Source organism: Zootermopsis nevadensis, unplaced genomic scaffold, assembly GCF_977971745.1.
Source record: "Zootermopsis nevadensis isolate Lab colony 2312 unplaced genomic scaffold, Znev_1.0 Znev_ptg000020l, whole genome shotgun sequence".
Taxonomy (NCBI): Eukaryota; Metazoa; Arthropoda; class Insecta; order Blattodea; family Termopsidae; genus Zootermopsis; species Zootermopsis nevadensis.
Window position 1 is genome coordinate 17,944,144 of NW_028259152.1, and position 27,933 is coordinate 17,972,076.

Below are 27,933 nucleotides of genomic sequence, written 5' to 3' on the forward strand. Positions count from 1 at the left end.
GGGTATTATAATTTAAACACAGACTCCGCATAGCGAAATTTTCAACACGGGCCACGGTAATTCTTATCGGAACCCCTTCAAGCGAACTCTGAAGAAATGCCACTCTTGATGTGAACTGTGTGTTTGTCTTTCTTTGACATTAGCTGTACCGGAGTTCAGAGTCCATGGCTGTAAGCTACTTTTGTAAACGGGGAGGGAATCTCGTACATCTTCCAACGTTGCCATCTCTCAGTTTCCTCAGCCTGTAGAAAAAAAATAATCCTACGACTTCTGATGCTATTTTTGAGGGCGATTATTCCCTCTGAGCTCCCTACCCTATCAACAGAGTCGCATATTTCCCGAGATTCTTTTTATTCCAGTCTCCTCCATGAGTTTTTACTCGTCTTGTTTTAGTCTTTGAAATAATTGACCAACTACAGCCTGTACAAGAAAACGTCAACACTTTCTAAGTGCCCAGAAAGTGTTTGTGAATATCCACTCAGTTCACTGAAGAATTAAAAAGAAAATATTTATTCTACAGATACCAAACTGAACTACAAGCCGTTAGGTAACCTAATGTCTTTTTTCTGTAATTTAATATTCTTGTGGCGCCATAACTCAGAAGAACAACATTACCATAATGCCTTCTTTGTTTCTGTAAGAACTCGGCGTGGTTTTATAACTTCTAATTAAATATAACAGTTGGGATTTACGTAATCAACATACTCGGAGCAGGAGAGACGACGTTACGATGGCATTGCCGAGTCTACGGAATCAAGAAGTAGGAGTTTGGGGGATCCTCCAATGGCATGACCTCCGTACCAAACGTCATGTAAAATCCTTCAGTCGTTCTGGACAAGGAGATCAGAACTGATGCCGTCATAAGTCGTTGCGAGGAATCTTGGGTAATGGCATCACGCTGGATCCATCCTCCCAGCTCACACATTTAAACGTTCGTCACGTTCTACTACCGACTTCAGGAAATTAACTACCACGCATATGGACTGGCCTCAAATGCAATATTCCACATGTCAAATTGTATGCAAATCCGTTCAGTCGTTCCCGATTTATTGCGTGACAGAATGTGATCTTGAAGACCACTGATGTACCCGATCTGGGGAAAAACTCGCGACATGCAGACGAAAAAGTAAATTTTTTTTAAAAAAAAACATGGAAAGGGTTGAAATATGAACGAAAATATAATCGATTTACCACGGAGGTATCGATCGTTTCAGTTAATCTCGATTCACTCTTTCACAGTTGGCGTCAGGAGCCACCTCCCTAAGGACAATATTCGCTGGCGATGCGCACTCAGCTTCTGTGATGGAACACGTGGTCACCGAGTTGCGGGCTTATCTAATCGGTAGGGGAAGCCACGTCAGTTCGCGTCCGACGCCGTGGCGCTTCGAACCTCGGCCTGTGACGTCATGCTCCGTCCGTTAACATTCCTTAAAACTTTACGGAAAAGTATTTCATAACTGCCACTACTGATCATGTTTTGTGGTATTTTCGGAAATCGGGTGGGGGGGGGGGGAGACCTGAATAAGACACATAATTAGTGAACACGAACGAAGTTTATTACTTGCGTGATATTCTGTACAAGATCTGAAGTCATCAGATGATTATTAACAGTTCGGAGGAATGTGATAACGATTCACTGCTTGTGTGCTGTTTTATTTCAGAAGTTCGTGAACCACAATTCAGTACAGCCTGGGGTTAATTATCTTTCGTATGGAATTTTTCCCTTCGTGTTCCATAAAAACCTGTCGATAATTCAGATTAGTTAATACAGTGAGAAAAAGTGTATCAACATCATAAAGTGAATTACATGTGGTAAAATTATTGGTGTCCCATGTAGCGAATTCAGGATCAGTCCTTAAGCTGAAATTTCTAGCTGCTGGAAATTGCAGAACTTTGGTTTTATATGAATGCACATTATTTCTGTAAAAAAATTAATACAGACACCAGTTAACTGTGCTGTTGTACGAAATATCGCCAACTCAGTATTATTGCATTTCGGAGATCTGGCAAATGTTGAAGCCAGCGTAATTTGTGTTGAATTGTTAGTGGCGTAGCGTACAAAAATTAAAATAAAAAAAACTGATTAATATTTTGAAGGGATGTTCACAGTGCGCAAACTAGCCTTTTACTTGTTTCATTTCTATTTCAAGACTTGTCTTTGACAAATTTGTAATTTCTTGCAACATCCTTGTGTACATTACGTCATTTAAATTTATCAACATACATCAATAATTTAATCTTCTTTTATTTCAGCTAATGTTATCTGTTTAAATGAACTTAATATAATATCCAGAACTTCAAATTGCACGTCACAATATTTAAAATCTGTATCTGTATTTCAAACATAAGAGAACAGTTTCAACAAGGAAAGGCCCAATTCGTGTCGAGGAGGTGTGTTGATACCTAACCCACTGAGGAACAGTTCATTTCAGCAATGGGTTGTTGCTCTCTGCTGCACCTAACGGAGGACAACGCGAGGTTCCTTCTGTTGGCCATCGTCCTCGTCCTCTACATGTTGGCCGGCGCTACCTTATTTCAGTACCTCGAGGGCGAGGAAGAACTCAGAATGGTTCGTGAATTCTGGCGAATCTACTCAGATTTCCGTCGTCACTATGTGTTCCTGTTGACACAAGTTGGAAACAACACAGGTGTCCATGGCAACGAAGTCAACTGCACGTCGGGCGAGGACACTAACGAGGAGCGAATTTCGTCCCAGGGCGCAAACCAGAGTGCACTGGACATGGACAAAGTTCACCAGCTGCTCTACGCGTACGGCAATGCTACTTCTGCGGGTATTATACACAAGAGGAGGAGGTGGGACTTCGCTGGAAGCTTCCACTTCGTGGGCACCATCGTCTCAACAATAGGTGAGCATATTTATGCGCTTAATTAAGTGGCGATGTTGATCTTAACGTGTACGTGAATAATATCAATCGCTTCTAAATTTGTGTTTCTCTGAAGCTTCAATGACGAGTTTTGTTTCTTGGTTTAGGTCCTACAGACCTTGTCTAACCCTTTAAAGCCTTGTGGTACATATCTGTCCCACCTGCTTGACAATACGAAAGTCTGCGTATTTTATGTTAACAAAATGATCTTAGAAACGGTGAAGTGCTGTGTTTTCTTTGTGGTACTCGTTCTTGCCCGGGAGATTTCCATTCGCCTAATCATCCGACATGCAGACGCATCGTTAAATTTCACAGAAAAATGGAATACGTAAACACGCGATCACTTATCGTTACAGAATTACCTGCAGCAATTCGTTTAAAAGATATTCGTCATGGCTTTATCCATTCCTTCTGCAAAAATATATGCGCCTTCCTGTCTGTCTGTCTGTCTGTCAGAAAGTTATTACAACACGGAATTTGTCAGGAAAGGTCAACTCAAAGACTGTTCTGCCATATAATCCTTGCTCTCGTGCAATTAGCAAGGTTAGGTTAGGATACCACAGCTCACAGTGGCGTAACACGCAAACAACATATCATGTACGTCTTCCTGACTGTCTATTACGTATCGCTGAATAGTACAGAAACAATTTTCCCAGAACCCAAAATCTTTACCGAGACTCGAACCTAGGGGAGCTTTCGTTTGTGACCTTAGTTCCTGCAATCTCCGGAGTTTTGACGCTCAAATGACCTCTTCTTAGTCTCAAGAAATAAGTTTGTCAAATTCGGTGCAAATCGATATAAGCATTTGAATAAAAATCTTCTTGGATATTATCCATCGTCTAGTCAATAAAATATAAAACGACGTTTCGGAGATGGGGCTCTATCTCCGTCTTCAGGTTCCTAATCAGTTGGGCCCACTAGATAGAGCTATTCCCTATCTCCGGACCAGACGATGGATAATATCCAAGAAGATTTTTATTCAAATGACTCATCACCATCGTGAAGAACTTTTAGATTTGAGGCATAAAAATTCTTGGGCTCTGAGCGTACGAACGTACAAACCCACATTTCAACTTCACACGTAAGGTTGTTTAGAAGATCTTCGACTTTACAGGATTAAACTGATTCATAATGCATTTTATGGATTAAAGATAAAATTTAATAAGAAGATAAATATCTCAAAAGGCGTAAATGTGTCTCATCGCCACGTTAATTTTTAACTGCACGTAATTTAGTTTAATAAACGGCCCTGTACAATTGTCTTAGTATAAAGATTTTTCACGTCTTTCAGCCAAGCGCCCGCTGTCATAAGAATAAGTTGTTAGGTGATCCTGCACAAGCCAACAAATTCCTGTCTTTGTGATATCCACACTGTCTGGGTTGAGGAATTCGATTAATGCAAGGACAATTTCGATAGAAAGCTCTTGAAAAATTCACTTGGAATGCTAAGAAGGATAACATTAAGACGAAAGTTGAGCAAACATCTACGCTGGCTCAAGATCGTGTCGCTGTGGTAGTATTAACATTTATTTTTTAAGTCTGTTTGCCACAGTTGAGATCGAACCTGTGACCTTTCGCGTAGTAGGATACTGGACCACTAGGACATCTTTCCCAGCCTCCTATTCAAAAGTTCACAATGATCATCACTATTCTATTTGAGCATTTAGGTTATCTTTTAAAAGTTTCTGACACAGTAAAGAAACACATTTAACTTTGGTTATTCTGTTGTCTAAGACGGATTTAATATTAAAATGGCAGGAAAAATGCTACCAGCAGAACACACAACAAAATCTGTCCATCACGATGCACAGACTTTGTAAGAGAGGACGCCTGTGAGCTCTGAAGGTCTGATATTCTTACATCAGAGATTCGGGAGACCATCCTCAGGAGGGCGAGGTTTCAGTGGCATCCAACATGCGCTGTCAGTAAGCGCCCGTGACTGGTTGTAGCTCAAAGCGGTCTGCGAGGTTGGCTGAAGAACTTTTACGGTGAACTAACTTTCTAAAGAGCCACGAGACCAAATCCTTTCTGTTCCCTTCTCGCTGCCATTAGAGTTTAAAAGCTGCTTAGCATTAACTGTAACTGCATTAATTATAAGTACATTAAACTAGTTATTACACTGCCAACTTTGCTATTCAAGATTTTAAGTGTGTCACTGAAATAAGCCTCAGAAAACTTCCTCCACGTTAAGTTTCCTCTCAGGAGCATTCGGAATCCCACAGATGCTTATCAAATTGCTCTGTCTGTCTGTCTGTCTGACCGTACGCTTTAAGCATCTCGAGAACAGAAACACGAATTTTAATTAAACGTGATATTGGTGGATTACGCGAAGTAATGTGCAGCCAATTTAATTTTAGTTTAAATCGAATCATTTTAACGTTAATTTCATATAACAACATGAATGCAGAACCTTAAAAAATGGGGCATTCTACAATAACAACAAGAAAGTAACATGCAGAAAATGGAGAAAGATTGCAGATTTTTTTAGCGAGGAACGCACAAAGGATAAAACCCTAGGATAAGGACGCATACAACTGAGGCCTGCACATGTATCACCCGACAGGTTCAACGAGACTGGAATTTGCATTCCGGACCGCGAAGCCCACACACAGTTTCCAAATGGGCTCGGAATGCTGTAAGCTGACACAGTTGTAACAGCGATGCAAAACGCAAGCACGTCTTTGTAACACAGGAAACCGCTACACTTCCATTTCTCATTTACAAAAACAAACAAAGAAATGCAATAAAATGTACGTACTTCCAACCACCATCGGTGAAGCGTTTCAAACAGACGTTTCAGAAGCTTTTTCTGTGAATTACACTGGATGCTGTTTTATCGGAAAACGGCCGTCAAGAGAACAGCATAGTTCCAGAAAGCTTAAATTTGTTTCCCCTGTTAAGAACTATTCATTACATGCAATGCATACAAAATACTGTGCCAAAGAATTCTCTCAACTCGTTCGTTTTAAACGAAAGGCATTTATAAAATGAAATGTCTGTTGTCTTACTTAAACAAGTTCCACTTGTAACTCTACGCTTCTTAAAGTCTTAAAGTAATGCACATCCTCACTACGTGCAATACAATTCATCCAGCCGCGAGCTAGCGCACCGGATTCTTGCGCGGATGATCACATAATCGAGCCGGAATATATTAACCTTTCGACGCAGCCACCAGGTTGTATACAGATAAAATATGCTGGGCGATGATACTGAGGATAAAAGTAATAAGATATTGGTACATAAAAACAATGTGCCAGCTACTGGCGACTTTGCCTGCGAACCGCAAGGACAGTCCGAGTGGTATCTTTTAGTATACAGATTTTCAAACAAATGCAAGTTCTTAGCAGCAACGAGCAGTCACTTTGCCACAGAGGGACCAGAAATTGAGGCGGTCTTGAATAATATGCCAATTCGAACACTTACAAATAAAACGGGGGATGTCATAGAAAATCACGTAATTGCCCTTAGCCAATATTAATATTATCGCCATCTACATACACGTCTCTTTGTTATACGCAGTATCATGTCACTACATGTTTCGACCTCCGTGCATCATCATCAGGACACTCTATAGCACCTACATACATATTTAAACAATAAATTGTGCATACATAATACAGCAACGCACTTGGAAACTCAAATTAGCTAATAAGAAATGGTCTGATGATGATACACAAACGTCGAAACACGTAGCCGATGATACTTCCTCTTAGTCGAGACCTGAATATAGTAAGAATAACGAATGGATACTGCGAAGACCCAACGGGAATGCTTCAATTTAAGAAATTCGTAAACGGCGATAAAATATATTGCAGCTCATATGACGTCATTAAGTAACCTAGGGATTAATTAATGGCTTACGTCATAAAATCAGGGAGGAAGGGTGGGGCTTGTAGCACGCATGATACAGATAACAAATGCATATAAAAAGTTTTATCACTTTGGCGGCGTAGGCGAAAACGGGAGGATAATATTAAAATAGATATTAAGGAGATGGGGCGACAGACTGCATTGGATTGGGTCAGGATAGAAAATAATTTTTGGTGCCAGAAAATTAAACTACGCAATAGATCGATTAGGCTCGCTTGGCTTATTGATGAAAATAACACGTTAAAGTGCGACTTTTCTGAATTGTAAGGCGCTTACTGAAGTGTGTACTCCATGTCAGATTCAGAAATGCAGTCTCAAGGGACGATGGATTATTTAATCGAACGAAGTGGCACAGAAATCGGGTTTTCGACCAACATTCCCGCCAGGAAGCGGAAATAACAGCCAGGACATTCGTTCGTTGACAGACGAACACGAGCAGTTCCTACAGCGCGTTTACAAAATACGAAGCAAACAGCTCAGTGCCACTTCCGCTCTGTTACAGAGTAAGAAATAAGGCATTAGCATTAATTAAGTATTGTTTAGATATACTTCGTGATTCAAATAATTCGATTTTTAAATAGTATTAAAAATATATTAAAATAGGCCGTCAATCACAATATAAGATAATTAAAAGATTAAAATATCATTTTACGTTCCTTATCGAGTACTCGATTTACATGTGGAACATTTACGACATGTTTCGGCTATATAGCCGAATATTTTAATATATTTTTAATACTATTTAAATAAATCACAATATGACGCATCTACAATATCTTATAAATTAGATTTTTGTAAATTCTAAGGCAAATAAGTTTTAGTGACCAACGATAACATCCAATCTGAACCGCATTTACCATTACACTCTTCTCAAACCTTCCATTTTGTACATTTGTCATGCCTACAGAGACTTTTCCGTAGAACTCCACAAATCACTAAGAATGTCGTGGTGTAGTGGTATCACTGTGTGGCCCACTCGTTCGAATTTTACTTCGAACACGGGGCTATTCCGATTTAAGGTTTCTAGTGATTTTAATCAGGTCACCCCAGGAAAAATCCGGGTTCCTGTACCGTAGACAGAACACGGAAGCTTCCTCCCGCGCTCCCCCTATATATTTACCACCCGTAGACAGTTGGCATCCCTGAGGAGCGCAAAATATCTCCGTCCCTCCGTCCGCCTCTATCAACTTGAAAACGGCTGAATGGATTTCCATGAAATTTGATATTGATAAGTTTTACTAATAATCTCTGTCGTCACATTCCGCTGTACCAGTCATCATACCATCATACAATTTTAATGGAATTCACAATATCCGGCGCCAAGTGTACAATTTTTGCATTATTAGCAACGTTTCATCAAAGCCATAGTTGAGTGATGAGTATGGTTGGGGGGGGGGGGGGTTTACACGATTTTATTTTTCATTTTTCACTTCTGGGTGATTTTAATTTTAACTTCTTTCCTCCATTAAAGAATAGTTTTATCTGTGATCTATTTATCAATGTTGTAGGAATCGATTAAAACCACGAAAGACCCGGAGTTAACCTGAAATCAGGCCGATATTCGATAACGAGTATTCTGGTGGCGTAACCACGCAACTTAGAATTTAATGAGTAATCGATATAAACATTATTAAGACAGCGGAGGTTGTTCTGATTCCTCGAGTGGCTTATAACAACGAAATTTAGAGACATCTTTGATCCAGAAACGCAAATTCTGTAACCTCGATTACGCCAATTAGGCCTTCATCCAGGCAACCAGAGTTCGTCTTAATCTGGGACACATCTTACTGTCCTATTTCGCAGCTTTTGATGCAATGTTGTTATTCTAGCCTGATTATCCAAGGTGTTCATGCATAATGCAATTATATTTGCATAAAACGAGGGGAGGAAACGGTTGGCTAGATGTCAGACTAATGACAAGGAAGTTTTCGAAGGTTAGCACAGAACACGAGTCAAGTGAAAAACGGTTTCGTAACCAGAGGTTCAGCGTGAACTACTTAAAAGAGGAAGACGCAGTGAAGTTTTCGAAACGTCTCATCGAGAAACAACGTCAGCTCGTTGTGTCCTCTGGACCGTGAAAATACTTCGGCCTGTCTTTATCTTGCCAAGGGAATTATTACTAGAAACCTTCCGTGAATAAATTACTATTCATCGTAAAGAACAATACTGAGCAGTATTAAAGAGAGATGTATGCTTCCCACGAACGCACTAAGCGAAAAGTAAATTATGTGCCGCCGACTGAGAGAGATCAGATGCAAGACATGCAGACAAAACTGATCGCGGATTATAGTCCATAAAAACGACTAAAATGTTAACTTGTGTGCATATTAACATGCAAAGGCTTTTCTTCGATTCGTACATTTAATTCTCTGCAGGCGTGTCTTATCAAGGTCATCCTAATATTAATTCTAATAATTATTTATTTTAATCCGTCTTATCACAATATTTAAAATTTCTTATAATTAAGATAATAAAATATCATTGATGTTCCATATCGATTGATTGGAACAAGATGTAAATCGATCAATCGATATGGAACATCAATGATATTTTATTATCTTAATTATAAGAAATTTTAAATATTGTGATAAGACGGATTAAAATAAATAATTGTTATAATATTCACAATATGACGCAATTACACTATCTTATTAATTCTAATATTACACAAATATGAATGTAGTGTTATTAATTATGTTATTTGTAACACATCCTAGTATATTAATAAAAAGCTTTTCAAATTTGAAACTAACGACGTCGAAGCCGTGTACATCGCACATTCAAATCGATATTAACAAATTTTAAAAACTGAACTTCTGAATATATAAAGCGTACATCGCTTTGCGTTAACAGTGATTATGTGTCTCTGTTCATCTGGACTTCAGTTTATTTCACTGTGTAATCGCATTCAGGACGTAAGCCATAATAAAGATATCTAGTTACATGCCTGGTATGAGAAAGTTCATAAATATGCAATACTACGGATCTCGTACCTGCAGAAGCGAAATTTCGACAATAAATTCCAAAGACAATTTCACAATCACGGGATGGGCCTCAGTGCAAAAACAACCAAGTCACGTTTGATTAAATCAACGGTACAGAAATATTTACCAGATTTCAGGAAACTCCTCTGAGCTTAGGATAAACAGATAAACATTCACCCTTAGATTATTTAAAATAAATTCTAAATTTTAAGAGTGACTTCTTGAAAAAAAACATGTTTGGTTCACTTACCCAACATTTGTTCTCAGTTCCTGAACTGCACTGCTTTATGTACGAACCTAGCAATATATACAGGGTGTCCCAAAACGTTGTCTACACAGCCGCTAGTCAGACAGTTGCTCACCGCCACGTAGCTAAAGCTGGTCACTTTGAACATCTGAGTGTCAATGCTGACGCATGTAATGGTTTACTTTATTATTAAAATAGCTTCATTTTGTTGTATGTAAACATTTTTGGGACACACTGTACGTGATGTTAGGCGAATGACCCGAGTGGCAGAAATAACCCGACTTCTGCCGGATAAACAATTTAAAAAAAACATCCCGAGTCACTTCTGCGGCATAATCTGGACAGAGACAGGGCAGCCATTCGTGAACAGCCATTGGACTGTGACGAACAATTCACTTCCTTGTTATCATCAGGGCGATGAGTACGCTTAATCCGCTTCTAAGCTTCTGCCAGACCCAGAGGACAGCCCCGTCTTCGTACTCACCGCCCTGGGAACTTCAAATCCTACTTACTTTCTTGGTCTGGTTAAAATCTACATAAACGCACGAATTTTACACACAGAAGTCACGAAGTTGTGAACGGTTCTTAATTCAGACCTGAACTTTGCATGGCTAGAACATTTGGTCATTGTGAGTTACCGTATAAATAACTGTTTAAAACTATCTGTAGTTTCTTAAATTTTTGGTAGAAATTGGTTAACTGGCTCATCTAACATAAAATTTTCATTTTCTACTAAACAAGAATTCTGAAATAAAATATACTCTATGTAAACAAAAGTATGTTAAAGTTTCTTTGCTCTAGAAAATCCCTGGAGCAGGTTAAATCAGGGGTCTGACTTGCCAGTCGAGCAGTCGAGAATCTTCACCGAGTCGCAGTAATTCCCTTCCCCCCCCCCCTTCCAGGAAAATTTCGGGATAGCGTCCGTTCCTCGGCTGGTCTTTCATCTTCACAGTTCAAATAATCCTACCACGCTAAACTCTCGTCTGTTGGCTTCATCGATAAATCGACAAACCAAACCATCGACATGGCCCGTCTGAGCTTTCAATTAGCTGTCGAGAACTTGCGGCCCGCAAGCTGTATTTGGCCCTAAAAAAACTCTTTATATAGCCCGTCACGTGACTAGGGAATTAGCCAATGCGAGAAGGGCAAACAATCTCAAAAAAAGTTCTAACGAAACAAAACTTGTATAGACGTAAGCGTGCAATGTTTATACGCGTCACTGTGCATTTTAATTCACAGTTTTCAAACCTCATGCATTTTCTTGTACATAATTTAAAGCGTAAAGTTATAGACGAAAGTCGTCTGGGCAAAGGATTTCTTGAACTGTTACAATGGTAAGCCAAATTACATAGTAATGGTGACGAAAATTCGTCATTTCTCATGGATTATGGTTCGAAACGTCGACTACGAAACCATTACCGTGTTCTTGCGGATCAGCGACATTACAGGCAGACCAAAGACATCGAGGCCTTCAAAATGTAATTAAAACTGATTAAAATAAACACGCTGAAGAGCAGAATTTGTGTGGCAAAACAACACCTTTTCAGAAATTATTTAACTGCTCCATCAACGTTCTATGATTTTCACTTTCATTCCAACAAAAATCTTCTCTCTCAAAAAGTTTTCGAAACAAACGCCAGTGACATCGATGAATTTAAGATCAGTAACTGATCAACATACTAATGATTCATTATAAAATGTCTTTCAGCAATCTGACCTTAACATAAAAGCATTTCCCAAAAATCAGGAAATTCAGAGCAGTCCTTTTCAGTTTTAGGAAAACAAGTTCTTTCCCCCAAGTTACACGATGAACATCCGGACCAGCAATTAAGTATTGTTACGACGAAGTTAAATTCAAATACGCGCAGGCTTTCAGGGACATTAACACATTAAACTTAAAATATATTAAAATTGTCCGTCAATCACAATAAAGTAATATAAGATAATTAGATGGTTAAAATATTATCCTTTGTTCCGTATCGAGTACTCGATTTACATATGGAACATTCTCGACATGTTTCGGCTTTCATAGAGCCGTCATCAGGTGTATGTTATAAACTCTTAATTTAATTACTAATTTTTAATTTTTTATATTTTAATACTACTTTTAAATAAAATCACAATATGACGCACCTACAATATCTTACATTAAACTTAGTTGCTTCTTCGTTTTGTAATTTTATATTTAAATTTTGGAAACTGTGCTCGATTTTAAATATATATTCCGGGAATATGTTGATATAATAAATGTCTGTGGGATTCTTCACTGCTGTATTCTTATAGGAATTGTACGATACTTCTTTTTCCCGAATACATTTTAATTAACATTTTTAATTTCTATGAAGTTAAGTATGTTCGTTTCTTTTCTAAAATTCGGTACGTCACATGCTTATTGAAGAGATTATTATCAACTCAGATGAACAGAGAAAGACAGCTGTTGCTAGCACTTTTCGGTTAAAGAAATTATTTCCGTTTCTGTCCACTACATTATTAATTAATATATTTCCCGTGTCCGCCGACGAAGATGTGAATAGCCAATGCGGCCCGCGGTGATAAAACGTTTGTCGACCCCTTGTTTCAGACATTAGGACGGTAATGAAAATGTAAATCTTAAAGTCTCGAATGTTAAGATCTTCGGGTACGGGGCTTAAAGGCGAACTGCTGAAGGACTTTTCATTATCCCTTCCTACAGGTTACTTAAACTACCCTGGTGTTATAACAACTTAGCTTTCCCGTAAGGTGAATATTTTTCGCCGGGACATGGAGCTTGATCACGGCTTCATAACCTCAACATTAAACAGAGGCGAGCGAACATTTTACATTTCCCTTTCTCTGACAAATCTGTTTCTAAGGTGACAAAGGAAATAAACATACGCTTGAAGCACCGAATGACGTAGGCCATAAAAATCCAGTTCTTACCTGAAAGCATACATAGAGCTTTTCCATTACAAAGATCAGTTCATTGATGCTGTTTATTCCGAGAACGATGCAAACGCCCAATACACTCTGTGGCAAAATGCAGTTACTGAAGGATACAGCAAGCGGTAGAACTGGATCCACCGATTATGGCCGCTGACCTCTAGGGAGAGCCCAGTATGCGGACCACTCAATCAAAGAAGGAGTTTCCGTCGGTCAGTACAGTCTGTGGCAGTGCAGCGGTGTGGAAGCCTGATAATTGTTGTCTTGTGACTGAGCTGTGTTAACAACATGGCACCTGTTCGTTGCAGTCTCCTTTCTGGTCATTGATAACGCCTCGTATGACAAAACCACCGAAATCTAACACAAAGAAGGACGAAATGAAAGCCTGGCTATTGGAAATAAACATCCCATTTTGTGACAACTGTACGATTTAACCAAATTAAATAAATCAAAGCACAAATATTATGTTACTGATCACATTTTAGCAGACAAAGAACGTCCTGTGCTGAGACTTCCGCCGTACCTTCCCGATTTAAACCCCACTGAACTTATTTGTGCAGACGTAAAACAAGGAAGGACACAACATTTAAGATTAGGGACGTCGAGCGTCTGTGTCGCCAGAGATTCGAAGAAATTGGACGTGAGGAATGGGAGAATGTATGTCAGCACGTGGAAAAACTGGAACAAATTTATTACGAGCGAGAAGGCGTAGTCGAAGACGCCATTGAACGCATTATAATTGAAGATAATGGGGAAGACAGGAGCAGCGGAAGTGATGAATCGAGTGAATGTCACAAAGCGATGGTCTGCGAGGAGTGGAAGAGGACCGAAGAGTTCTGAAGAAGATACAATTATCTAATACTCTCTGCAGTGATCATTTTCTAGTGATTTGTAGTGTATTGAAATCGACTTTCCTGTGTTACATAACGTGATGATATTTTGTTTGGAGTGTACTGTACGCGGCCTGCTGCCATCCCTTCCAGCAAATTTCTGGTAAGTGACTCGTTCCGAGGTTCCATTTCACAAAAGTTCAGCGGCCAAAAACGCTGGAACGCAGTATACTTCTCAAATATATCCTCCATAACGTTCAGTCCCCCCCCCCCCCAACCGAACGTGCCGCACTCAGAGGGAGTGTGTATAAATAAATGTGTACCTTAGAGGGAGCCTCTTCCATCTTACAGCTTGCACTAGCTTCCAATTTATTATTTTCGTTGCTACGGGATAGTCATCTACAAAATGAAGTACCCATATTTGGCATTTTCAGTAGCTATCCTTTTAACGATCTTGAATTTGAATGATGGCGAGTGCTTGGACGCTGCACCCAGGACAGCCCAAGACTTCCAGGTTTTTGCACTTTTTCGCCTAACTTTATTTACAATAAGATATTGTAGGTGCGTCATATTGTTTATAACATACACCTGATGACGGCTCTATGAAAGCCGAAACATGTCGAGAATGTTCCATATGTAAATCGAGTACTCGATGCGGAACAAAGGATAATATTTTAACCATTTAATTATCTTATATTACTTTATTGTGATTGACGGACAATTTTAATATATTTTAATACTATTTTTATTTACAATGTCAGTCTGCAAAGCAACCTACTGATGAAACGAATCGGTGAAACAGTTTACATACATTTTGGTAAAATAACGTATTACTCCACGGAGGATAATCCTCCTTGGGAAGCTGAGAGTAGCTCACCTAGGCAAGAAATACTCCGCCTCCTGTGAAACCCGAAGGTCGATTTCCGTGTTCACAGGATCCTCTTACGGGTGATTATCCTGAGCCGGATGAATGCAGTCTACATCCCCCCCGCCCCTACTTTCGTCCCAACCCGTCAATTCTGCAGCTCAAGTTTTCACTTCATCCCACTTAAGTCCAGATTGTTTTTAATTTTATTTACGTTATTTCAGAGCTTTAAATGTAATGCCATTATATTACTCGTGAATGTTCGGGTGCTGGGAACGCGTGTCATTGACTTCCCACTGATATACATTATAAAATCGTTCCAATTTACGTCGGTTCGTCCAGGAACATATCCCCGGCGTAAATCGAGGGCTACCTATATCCGGAAACGTTCGAATACCAGACTTAGAAACCACCTGACCATTCACGTGGTTCAGAATTAGCTCGTTAAACTATTATCAGAATTTCAAGACACATCCCACAGAACAGAATTATATTAATGTCTTTTCACCCGTGTCTAGTCGACCAGCAAATAAAAGTTAATCTTCCGCCTCCTTACGCGACCGTCTGAAAACCAAGCCCCTCCTTTCGCCTTATCACAGCTTCTCCTCAGTTGCTCCCCACGTTCTCCCACCCTTCAGTACGACGTATTTCCTAGTCTGTTGTTTCCATCTTGAGGGCGTTAACCACCATCTGTTTTAACATTCAGTAACTCTGCATTTTGCCCACAGAAGGTACCCATGGGTTTCGTTCGTGTCTCACTGTAAACAGCGATTATTTTCAAAAACTGAATTCTTAAATTTTATAAGGGCGACGTTCGACTTCGGAGGGTTCATTTTGCTTTCAAATTTATTCATTCTCTCACTGGTTTCTTCCACTTCCTACAAATTTCATCTCAACTGCCGTCCTTTTGCCTCAGCCCATGTAGACGTTTCGGCTCCACACATTAATATAGGCGTGCAGTATATTTTAAATGTCCTAAATTTCAGAAAAATATCTCCCTCTGAAACACAATAAAACGTAAAAGATATGACGTTCATGAGGCGTACTGTCCAATTCAAACTACTAATCAACGATAAATACTGTACAGCTGTAACAAAACACCATCGTGCCAGTCTCTAAATAAAGACACGCAAATCCATCTTTTGCTTCCTAGAAATACCGCAAATTTTCATCCGGACCACCGAAACACAAAAGACAGCCAAACACTCAAACGCAAGGCGATTTTTTGTTAACGTGTGTCTAGTAGTACGCCTGCAACACTGTATATCGACTACTCTCGCAACAGTTGTGTGGTGTAAGTTGCCGCATTCTCAAGGCAAACCACGACGTAGTGCCGTACAATATTAGTGCACCTACCACAAATAAGACAAATTACGTACTGCAAATTTGTATTTGGCTCTGGCATACGTAGGCCACGTTCTTGTACACACACAAGTCTATTTTGCGCATTGATACAGTTACAAATCTCCAATCACTGCGGAACAATAAATTATTAACTATTAATTACTCCGACATAAGTGGACTTTTATTAAGTATTGCATATAACTGAATGAATGGGTTATCTGTCCCGCTAGATTGAAATTTAATAAAAATCTGTCCACCCCTTCTGATATAAATCATGCGGATGTTTAGACGGACAGCTCAAAATCTGCTCATTTCGTGGAAGGAACGCATAATAACTGACATGATCGAAGCTGTTAACTAATCGTCCATTTATTCGACGTTATGTAAGCCTAATGTGAGCTGTTGAAAGCGTTGTTAAATAAACAACGAATGAAGTGTTTGAGAAATGTGGGTTTCAAGGAAATGAGACGTGGAAGGAGAGAAAGGTGGAATAAATAATATTATTAAGATTGTTATTCAAATGACAGGCCTAAGTCAAATTTTACTTTGCGTGCGGGTACAGGGGAGTACCCCAAAAATTGATGCCATAATATACAAAGAATTTGGAGCTCTGGAGGTCCAAAAACACGCGCCAGTTATCAGTCAGTTCTACTGAATAAGACCAACTAACAGATTAACGCAACTAAGATTCTCTTTTGTTCTTCTCGATTGTCTTCGTGATTACTGACAAAAATTTAGAACTGTGTTACAAAGAATTAAAGGTGTCTGCTGACTTGTACAGACTTTAATGACACGGCTTTTAACGTGTGATTCTAACCTTACTTCCTTGATGAAAACAAGTCTTCAGTGATAAGAAATAATTGGAAATAATTCACGGCCCAGAAAAACTGACGGAGAGCTTAATTGTCTGGTGCTTTCCGCTTTAAGCGGGGAAAACATTTCCTCGCTCCCAGTTAATGGCCGCTTGACGGGAAATATTTCCGACGTTCGTGTTTACTGGTACGACTGCGGGGCGAAGCAGTGACCGACTCGGCGTCCCGCAGAGCCCCGTGGATCGAGACGGGCGTGTTGGCAGTTCTTTGAAGCAAAATTAATTAAGGCGAGGGACGAGTGGCACAAGTTCAATAGGGAACGAAAACACGTATGGAAAATGGAAAACAGACGAGAGAAAATGTCGATCATAAGCGACGTCATTTTATTTATTTTTCCCACACAAAAGATCACGCCTTCGCAAAAACAGCACATTTTTCAGAAAGCCACGCCACAAAATATTTCTGGCGCTAGCTTCTTTCCCACCTCGGAAGTTCGCAAGTACACCACGATGGCAGGACTATTTTTAATGCCCTGATGACGGAGGCAGTATGACCTCTGAAACGTTGGTTAACATCGACCAGACTACACAGCGCAACAACCCAGAAGACGGAAATCTTCATACTCTGATGACGGTGGCAGTATGACCTCTGGAACGTTGGTTAACATCGACCAGACTACACAGCGCAACAACCCAGAAGACAGAAATCTTCATACTCATCACCCTGATGATGGAGGCAGTATGACCTCTGAAACGTTGGTAAACATCTAACAGACTACACAGCGCAACAACCCAGAAGACGGAAATCTTCATACTCTGATGACGGAGGCAGTATGACCTCCGAAACGTTGGTTAACATCGACCAGACTACACGGCGCAACAACCCAGAAGACAGAAATCTTCATACTCTGATGACGGTGGCAGTATGACCTCTGGAACGTTGGTTAACATCGACCAGACTACACAGCGCAACAACCCAGAAGACAGAAATCTTCATACTCATCGCCCTGATGATGGAGGCAGTATGACCTCTGAAACGTTGGTAAACATCGACCAGACTACACAGCGAAAGAACACAGAAGACAGAAATCTTCATACTCATCGCCCTGATGATGGAGGCAGTATGACCTCTGAAACGTTGGTAAACATCGACCAGACTACACAGCGCAACAACCCAGAAGACGGGAATCTTCATACTCATCGCCCTGATGATGGAGGCAGTATGACCTCTGAAACGTTGGTAAACATCGACCAGACTACACAGCGAAAGAACACAGAAGACAGAAATCTTCATACTCATCGCCCTGATGATGGAGGCAGTATGACCTCTGAAACGTTGGTAAACATCGACCAGACTACACAGCGCAACAACCCAGAAGACGGGAATCTTCATACTCACCGCTGTGAGAACCCCAAGTCTTACAAAAATAACAAACTCTGGAGCGCCTCCGTGGGCATTACGGACGCTCTGAGTTTCGTGAAAATCTGTCAACCTGTCTGAAATTTATCAGACAATATAATCATCGAATTTTAAGAACGTAAACGCGAAACAAATCAGAAACCACAGAAAGGCTACCACATGTGAAGAGTAATGTATGGATAAGAAAAACTTCTTAATTCCTTCGACTTTACAGACGTGTGTGAAACCGCATCCTTCGGCCCCTGCGCCCTGCCAAAGTTCTCCACATGTCAGAGTTCTTGTTCCATTTATGATACGACGTTTCGCAGAAGATTGTGCTCCTCCATGAAAAAGAGTATACGTAACGTAAGGTAACGTATCGTACGGTGAATTGAATCACGAAGCTCCACATTACTGTCTTCTGTGATATTTCGCAGTGTAATCTGGCAGAAACTGTCCGACGCTTCGGGGGTGCTTACTGCCTCCATCATCAGGGCGACTTCTTATGATGGTTAAATCAATGAGAGTCGGACGGATAGTGGAAGCAGAACACATACGAGAGATAAATTAACACAGAATGTTATAAACTGAAGGGATATCTGTGCAATATTAAAATGATATTGAAAAGCCGGGGTGTAAGAATGTGGAGTGGATTCATCAAGCTCAGGATTGCGCTCAGTGACAACTGAGCAACTGTCAGCTTCTCAAGAGCGGATTTGCTCCATGGAGTTAGTTACGTTATCTAAATAATCGAAAAATACTGTAGACAGCAAACTACGTGAATGCAAGTTCAGGCCTTGTATCAAATAATTAAGTTCTGCTTAGGTGAGTCACCCACGTCACGTGTTTCGATTTATCTGTCTTTGGACACACCTAAACTTGACAGAAAATCAGCGAACACTACAATTAAAACCACGACCTGAAGACGGCTCTTCCGTTATCTGTGATAACTCGAGCTTCATTGAACCTTCTGTGGCCAAGTTCGTATAAATCGTGTGCAATGAATTAAAAAAAATAATAACTTAGAATTTTAATTAAAAGCAACCAGAATTGTACAGGAAATGCAGCGAAAGGTTTCCTTTGTCGGAAACCTTTTCTGGCCTCGACAACACACGGGGCAAACCAATGTAAAATCATCTCTGACAAACTAGCAAAACATGGAAGCACTAAATCAAGAATTAGCACGTACAAATGGCGACTGCATTGTAAACGTTCATAAATAACTAATTTAATTTGCTTTGTATATTTATTTTATTGAATTTACTCTTATAGCAACTTTCCTGCTGACTTCCTAAATAAATCTTTTCCTTTTGCGGTTACTCCCACTGCGGACTGCAATCTGATTGGCGCACTTAGAGTGGTTCTGTCCGAAGGTTTACAATACGAACTCCGTGTTTCTAGGTCTGTGTAGAATTCACACGCAAACCTGGACTGCCATTTACCCAAAGTTGGCTGCCCTTCATTACCATGCCAAAATCTACAAACGCAAGACATACTGATTGAATCAAATAGTATTATTATTACTTACATTCAAGGTCTTCGCTGGATATCTCTTTCAATAAAGTGTTGTCAACTATTAGGCAGATAATGTTGATAAAATGTCACAGCAAAAACGTAAGAGAACCGACAAAAAAACACACTTTTGCACACGAAACTTCTAAACCACGCTATGTCAACACGCCATTTTTTTACCGGAACAGAATACCAACTTGAAAAGCCTAACGGCGCAAAATTTAAAACCATTGGACTAACACATTTGCCAATTGAACAGTGGTGTCATTTTAGACTATTTTCTTTGCTCGCAACGTAGTGCTTATACCACGACGTTCATCCACATCATCGAGGTTGCCTTCAGCTAACGCTGTCAGAGGAAATGTTGATTCTGAGAGCAAGTAGGGTTTGAGTTTTTCACGGCGGTGAGTACGAAGATGGCGTCTTCTGGGTTGTAGAGCCGTGTGGTATCGTAGGAAATTGACCGACGTTTCAGAGGTCCTTATTTCTGAAATTCTACTTAGAAAATAGTTACTTTAAATAATCTAATGCTGTAGTTACCAATAGCATTGGCCCATGTGATCCAATTAATAAATATTACCCAGATTCCTTCGCCCCCCTTGTCAAATATTTCAATTTCGTCCCTCGGGGGTTGTTGCAGATGTAAGAAGTCACAATCATTTGTACTCGTCTTGTGAAATAATAAGAATAAGTGTTTGACATTATATATGAGAGACAAAGTGTGGTTTTAAAAATAAGAATGAACTATTCCGCTGTCCACGAATAGAGAACAAGATGATTTACGACCGATACAACTCAATATTGTTATATAATTTTGCACCTTTGGGTGACATGTTTCGAAATTATTACCTCATGTTCTGGCCTCTTACTTATTACAGAAACCAAACAGCTTCTTCTACTGAAAAATGCCATTATATGGTGCAAAATGATTAAAATTTTAAAATATGATTGCATTCAAAGATGGTTATGTTCTGGTTTGTTGCCTCCTGTAGTCTGATAAAAGGTTACGGACGTTTCACACGTGTTTGCTGCCTCCATCATCAAGGTGATAGCACCAAGCACCACTAGACGTACATCAATGTTAGAAGTACCAGAAATCATTGTGTGTGCAAATAGACTGCTATTGATTAGCTTTGAATTTTAGTCCGATACATTAAAAAAAACAGGCAGTTCTCGTGAATATTGGACCGGAGGCTGGGCCCCAGAGCCAGTCTAGACGCAGAGGCTAGAGGAAAAAAAATCTTGTGTCCCTGTCTGGGATCGAACCCCAGTCGTCCAGCCCGTTGCTCGTCACTAAACTGACTGAGCTATCAAGGATCCAAGACGCTTCGGCAAAGCAGCGGCTTTCTGAAGTAGAAACACATTAAATAAATTATGTAACGTGTAACAGAGACGCCATAACAGTATTGACGCCGCTGCAAAGCGAAGCTGAGGCAACAGTGTGAAATACGGTCACGTGGTAAGGATTCTGCAATTGAGATCTTCTCCCCGCTACTTTCCCGATTCAACGGCTTCACTCCGATCTGGAGTTCATTTGTCTCTGTAGCCTGACGGCGCGGAGTGAATTGATGGCTGTTGGCAGGTCTCAGCTTCACAGAAACACGGCAGAGAAAGCTTCTCGCGGGTTTTTGGGAAATTGCCAGTTGTTTTGGGCTCGGGTTTACGACCCCGTCAGGAATTTTGTTACGCAATGCTTCGCGGTAAAACACGCGCCCACCTAGTAGCTGCGGGGAACAGCCCAGGGGCGGTGAGAAGCCTCGGCAACGTACGGCTCGCGAGTCGCCTGCAGACCTGCACCCAGCTCTTCATTAACGAACGTGTGACGTGTGTTGACTTATCCCGTCAATGCTCATGCGCTTGTCCATTCATGCCCTCGCTGGGCTTTAGGGACACCAGGATTGCCTCCGAGGGGTACAGCCAGCCACAACGGGGGGCCTCCTCCCGGAACTACGCCCCTCGGCGAAAGCTACAGGTAATTTACCCACGCCCTCTCCCAGCCCGGCTTTATAAACCGTAGTCCCCTATACTCATAGCTCCAAGAGCTCTGCCCCCCCCCAGGGATTTTTCTATCGTGCCAGCCCACCCAGCCAATGTATTTGGTTAGTTGCCCTGCTGACGTCATCGCCCGTAATGTGACGTGAACACAATCTTCCATCAACAATGTCATTCTACGAAGGCGTGTAGAAAATGATTGTTTACAGTCCACGGGCTTTTACTGAAAAACTTTCTGAATTCCTTCTTAATTGCTGTAGGTCTCAGATGAAAGCACGCAACAAGGAAAGGACAGGAAAGCAATCTGACTCATACAATTAACAGGCGCGAGGCCCCTTCGCCCCCCTGATTTCCACGCGATTACGTTGACAGTGCACAGACACAGTCAAAAGATGGCGTTGAGGGCAATACTCCGTGCGCAGAAGCAGAACAGAAGTGTCAACCCTGATAAGACGTAGAGTGGCACAAGTCCTTAAGCACCGCGCCAATACGTGAAGCTCCACGTACTCGGCTGTAAGTTTAGGTAAACTACCAGTTTCACGCTTCAGCTGTTTTATTGCTGGTACCTACTGAATTTTTAGACTTTGTGGGTGGCGCAGAGAAAGAATTCTACCACAGCGGGGAAACGAGCCCCGGTCTTGCAGCCCCCAGTCAGTGACGTAGACTCCCAAGCAGTGCGCCCTTGCAGGCTGGGGGATGGACGCTGTCCCAACACGCCTCAGGTTACTCAAATGTGAAGAGAAAATCTCAGATGAAGGAACATATAATAATGATGACACAGCTTACACATTCAAAGTCTTGGATGTGCATTAACGAGCTATAAATATTCACACAGTTTCCACATACGCCTTTATGAATCATTTATCCCTTCCAGGGAGCTCAGGACGGAACTGCATCGCCCTTTGTCCGCAAGCCGTGAGCGAAGTGTAAAAGTGGCGTACGATGTAAGTACGCTGACAAAGGACTCTTGTTCCACTATCACTCCACCAGACTGTCAAGAGTTGCCGGTGCTGAATTTGGCTCGTATTCGGCAGGTACCAAGCTCTTATCCCGGCCTCAAACCGGGTGTCCCGCAATTTCTTCGTGAAAATGCCAGGATGACGTAACTGTTTCAGGGCTGTGTCCTGCAGGGGGTTCAAGGACCTTCGAGTGAGTGCTGGTTGGCTGCTATTTCTTGATCTAGTGACTGTCATTTTGTGGAGCAGGGCCCACATTCCTTGCTGCATTGTTTCAAATCGTGTGGCAGAAACACGTTGCGACGTGATGATTACTGGGCAACAGGGTTTTTTTTTTCAGGAATCCTGTAAGAAAAGAGAGGAAGTGACGTAAATAGGCGTCTTCCTCCCCTCTGGCAGGAGTAATTATGTTAGTAGTCAGTGGGAGTTCTAGCAGCAGGGGAATGTGGGAGCCAGGTAGAAGTGGGGGCGGGGGGTAAAAGCCTTTGCAAAAATTCTAAGATTAGTTTGCTCTGTTCCTTATGTGGCTCATTGATTCTGCTCTGCTCAGAACGGAAGTGGCCGTCGAACTGAACAAGAATGACAAAGTTGGGCCTGTGCCTAGTTCTTCAGCAACTTTCTGAAAGCGACAATCAACAATTGGATCTGACGCACATTTTAGTGAAGTTCGCGTGTGAATATGCCCAAAGTGACAAAATTTATTCTCTACACAATCCATTATTGGATCACCAACGTGTCTGCAAATCCAACAACATGGAGGCTCAGAATTGGAACAGACTTTTCATCCACTGTCTGCGCTGTCTCTCAGCAAATAGAACGTTCGACGTACGAAGGGATTAAGTCATCGCCGCGCTCAAACGTCTCATTACGTTGGCGCGTGTTTCTCGAGGAACACAATTCACTCACGAGATGAAACAGTAAAAGCATCTATTTGTTTTGTTTTAATTTATTTATATCGCGACTGGCATAAAACATCGTTTTCTTCTTGTATTCAATGCACTACGGGCTGTTTCAGCTCAGTCAACCCAAATTCCTTTGTTCCATTGTTCCTACTTCAGAGCAAAAGACTTGAGATAAATTTCGAAGCACATTTTGTCGTAACTTTGGGGGGGTTTTGCCAGTTGCACAATAATAATAATAAAACTGTCTTTTAATATATTTATTTTGTACAGTCTATACACAAACTTTTGAAGTTTATTGGTGTTGTAAAAATTATATAATATTAAAACATGTTGTTGTGTAAAATATTATATTAATTCCACAGATAAATATAACGTTTGACTACAATAAGCAACTTACTATGAAAATGGAAAGCTACAAACAGAACTACGGATCATTATAATATATTGCATCAAATATCTAATAGTTTTTAAAATATTTTAAATTGATAAAAACCTGAAGACGACGGTATTACCCGTCGAAACATGTCGTTTTAATAAAAGCGCTAAAAAATATAATGTAAAATCGTATTTACGATTAAGAGCGCTAATATAATATTTTACACAACAAAATGTTTTAATATTATATAATTTTTACAACACCAATAAACTTCAAACGTTTATGTATAGACTGTACAAAATAAATATATTTAATCAAACACAAACATGACGCATATAAGATACAAATTGAAAACTGTCTTTTGTTTGTACACTTTGACCGTAAACGTATTTATTACAACCAGTCAACAGCAAAAACGAAAATATCTGCATCGCGCATTTCGTCTGAAGCCATTACATAATCCAAAGAATTTGGTGCAATATCTCGCAAGGTTTCGGCACGCGAATTTTTATTTTAAAACTAACAACATTTTAAATATTACTCAAGAACTATAAGAGCGGTCTTACGAGCTTCGTAAAATGTTCACAGGCCAAACATTCTCAGTTTCAGATAAATAGACCGGCGTTTCTGCACTTTGTTTGACGTAAATGAGGGGAGTGGGGGGAAATTTGGATTTAGCTGGGGGGGGGGAGGGGGACTGAATCTGTGGAAACCCTCGTTCCTTTAAAATCCTTGTGTTTGCGATTTGTATCAATTACAATGACTGGAGACATTACCAGCTTTTATCTTCCGACTGACGAAAGTTCTTTTACAAGATTATTTGCGTTTTCATCTTTAATGGAAAGTTATTTGAGGATTTATACGAGTAAAAGTGCATCAGCGTGCTGATATTTGTTTAATTTATCGTGTAAATTACTTTGTATGAAGTCCCTAGAGAATACAAATTCAAGTTTTAAGACGCGTATACACGATTTACTCTTAAGTCATCACAAAGTTTCAATTTATTTTAAATTACATAAAGGCATGAAACAGTTGATACAGCTCGGTCGTTACAGTAAATTCTTCAAAGGTAGGGTACCCTCTTTTCGCCCATCCCGTCCGGACAACTTTCGGACTTACACAGAGAGCGTGAAGCTGATTACTCGCCTGCAGAATAGATGTTTTTTGGGTTTACTTTATGTATTCATTTTCCTTTCCCGTCTCCCTGTCTTTATTTTCAGTGTCATTTATTTCATTTTAAAATATTTCCTAGACCAAAACACATACTTTTATAAAATTGCGAACTAGGTATAATAACGACGTTCAAAAATAAGTGGGCCGGTGTGCTACGCCCCCACAGAAAGTTTATTTGAGCAGAGCTGCAGACAGCTCGAACAGCGGAGCCGTAGAGAAGAATTTATACCCGACACAAATTCGACGCAAACTTCGGGCCATTGAACGTACATTCAACCCAGAGTCTAGTTAGAGTAACGTAATTTATTGAACTAACTGCTTTAAGTTACAGAAAGTCTGTGTGTTAAATGTACAAGCGCTTATATATACAGATGGATCCATTAGTCTCAGTCTAAAATATCGCCCATACATCGAAGTCCGACAGTTATTCATTTGTTACCAACGTAAGAAAGAAATGCAACTCAAAATATGTCATGTGGAAAATTCTGCTCGATGTACAATTCGTGATGTTGAGTCAAAAGTTACGATCGGAACCAACGAATAAGAATAAATGGCAGGAAAAGGGAGGCAATTACGTAATGAGGAACTTCTTAGTTTTGACTTTTCACTTATTATTATTATTATTATTATTATTATACCATCTACTCACCACTTTATGGGGTGTACTTATCTTTGATGGTCTAGCGGTTAGAACGCTGGCCTTGTAATCCTGGGGGTCTCTGGTTCGATTCCCGGCTGTGCCCGAATTTATAACTTGTGTTGGGCAAGGCCGTGGTCTAGGCAACACGGAGTTTTCCTCCGTGGCATCCCAACAATTACTCCATTCACACACAGAAGGCAATGGCAAACCACTTCTGGATCATCTGCCAAGAACGTATATGAACAGGTCCCAGTCCGAGAAAAGGATGGAAGGATCCTGTTCATATGGACCTGTCGTCAGACAGAACACTAAATAAAATAAAATAAATACTTATCTTTATATTATGTTTTATTGTATAAAGTAAATAGTGTGTGGACTGGAATAGATCCCTCCAATGTACATGGTACTGAATATGCGGATAATTTCTCGACACTTTGGGCACCGGACAGTTAATTCGATTAGGTTGTTTAACAGAATACTAGAATTCTTACAGAATCCAAGCATTACTCTTGCGTGAAAATGTTCCGGTAAATTCCACTTCTGTTCTGATCCGACCGTGGCAAAACCTAGTTCAACGAGTTGAACAAAGTTTCTATATTACTTGATTAAGATTCAGATTCGAAATCTGGAGTGTTGATCGGTTGTCCTTGGCTTCCGACCTTCCTAGTCATTGATGCAACGTTTCTATGTTACATAAAAGCCAAGGCTAGGAGTACCTAGTGTCCTAGGCTCATAGAGACGGATTGTTCTAGAATGCTCCCGTCTCAAAGCATTCACGACAAGAGAATCTCAACTGACAGCCAGATGCTGCATGTACAGTCGGCTTCATAAAGTGCAGATCAACGAGCTGATAAGGCGAGGAGAATATGTTTCGCGGTATTTTTAGACTTCTACAAGGCTCTTTTTTTTCAAATTGCTGAATAGAACGAAGCTGACGGAAATTAAAGTGGCGTCTGTTGTCCTTAATGCCCTGATGCGACTCTCCACGAAGGTAGGCATGGCACCGTTTACTACGAATACGGACATAAGGCCTGAAACAGATTTGGGGTCAACCTCAAGGCGCAGGGCACCGTTTGTCAAGGCAGGTTCACGTGTCCCTGAGCGCGAACACTACGATCTGAAAAACGAGAAAGTGCTTAACGCGAAAAGATCAATGCGATTTTATTAATCGATAGGGAATGATAAAATCAAACTGAGAGTTGCCTGGCAGCTCACGGATTTCGCCACAAGATCTGTTGAAGAGTCTAGTACCACGGCCTCGAAGTGTCGTTTGTGTGGCCGACGATGCGTGAGGGAGGAATCTGTACTCCGCGTTGCTGTCGTCATAGCATCCGCTTTGACGACACTTGCTTTCAGTGAATGGTTGCTCACTCTCGCAGAAGAAATTGGCTCGTTCAGCGCGGAAAACGTTCCCGACAAATGGCACGAAGCGCCCTCTGCAATGACGCCAGATGGAAACGTTTTTTGTGCGCGCGACTGTAGGGCAATTGCGGCGAGATTAGGTTACGTTCCATGAGACCTCGATTCGACATGGAGTAGAATAATTTCGAGGGAATATTAAGTTCTGTGTGACATGGAAGCGACTGAAAGCATATTTATCGAACATTCAGAATCCTACCACGTTAAAGACGAAATACTTGAATAAGTTGGTCGTCTTCAGGGTTGTAGCGCCGTGTAGCCTGGAAGAATTTGCCAACTTTTCAGACGTTCTCATCGCCCCGATGACGGAGTCAGCAAGGACCTCTGAAAAGTTGATAAACTTCTTCGAGGCTACACGGCGTTACAACCCTGAAGACGGCCATCTTCTGTATGAAGTCATCGTTCATCCTCTGCATGTGTTAGCGATTGAACCACTGATTTTTTTGTGCTCTATAAAATATTCTTTCCAACTCAGTAACTTCGACATTTGAGTTATTTTTCTAATTAAGTTAATTTCGATCGCCATTGGCATCTGAACATGACCCATATTTCACAGCGGAGTGTTAAAAAAATTCCACTGATGTTTTATCGATTATCTTTTTACATTCCTGTAGATGTGTTTATCCCTAAAAGAAATGTTTCAACGTCCTATCACCTTTCGACCCTGTTGAATTCTAATCTCAGTTCCCATATCACCAAAGCCCTCGTCCTTACTTACCAATTTGGTTTACATATGGGCCCAGTTTTCATCTCAACGGGCACAAGACTGAGTAGAACGTGTGTGTTCGGGGTAACTCAAATGTTGTGTG

The 27,933-nt window shown here is 40.7% G+C and overlaps 1 protein-coding gene and 1 long non-coding RNA gene across 2 annotated transcripts in view; one reads left to right on the forward strand and one right to left on the reverse strand.

The window, feature by feature from the left end:
• Window positions 1-1,675: 1,675 nt before the first annotated feature.
• LOC147873326 (uncharacterized) lies at window positions 1,676-19,837 on the reverse strand. Its single transcript, XR_015535986.1, has 3 exons — window positions 19,683-19,837; window positions 12,906-13,262; window positions 1,676-1,742 (listed from the first exon to the last, which is right to left on the reverse strand). It is a non-coding gene; the product is annotated as an uncharacterized LOC147873326 (long non-coding RNA).
• The window catches only part of LOC110834361 (potassium channel subfamily K member 13), a 32,309-nt gene continuing 6,081 nt past the window's right edge, over window positions 1,706-27,933 (forward strand). The window contains exon 1 of the mRNA XM_022073453.2: window positions 1,706-2,867. Within this exon, the coding sequence (XP_021929145.2) occupies window positions 2,435-2,867 (433 nt within the window). The 5' untranslated portion in view covers window positions 1,706-2,434. The remainder of the gene's footprint in view (window positions 2,868-27,933) is intronic.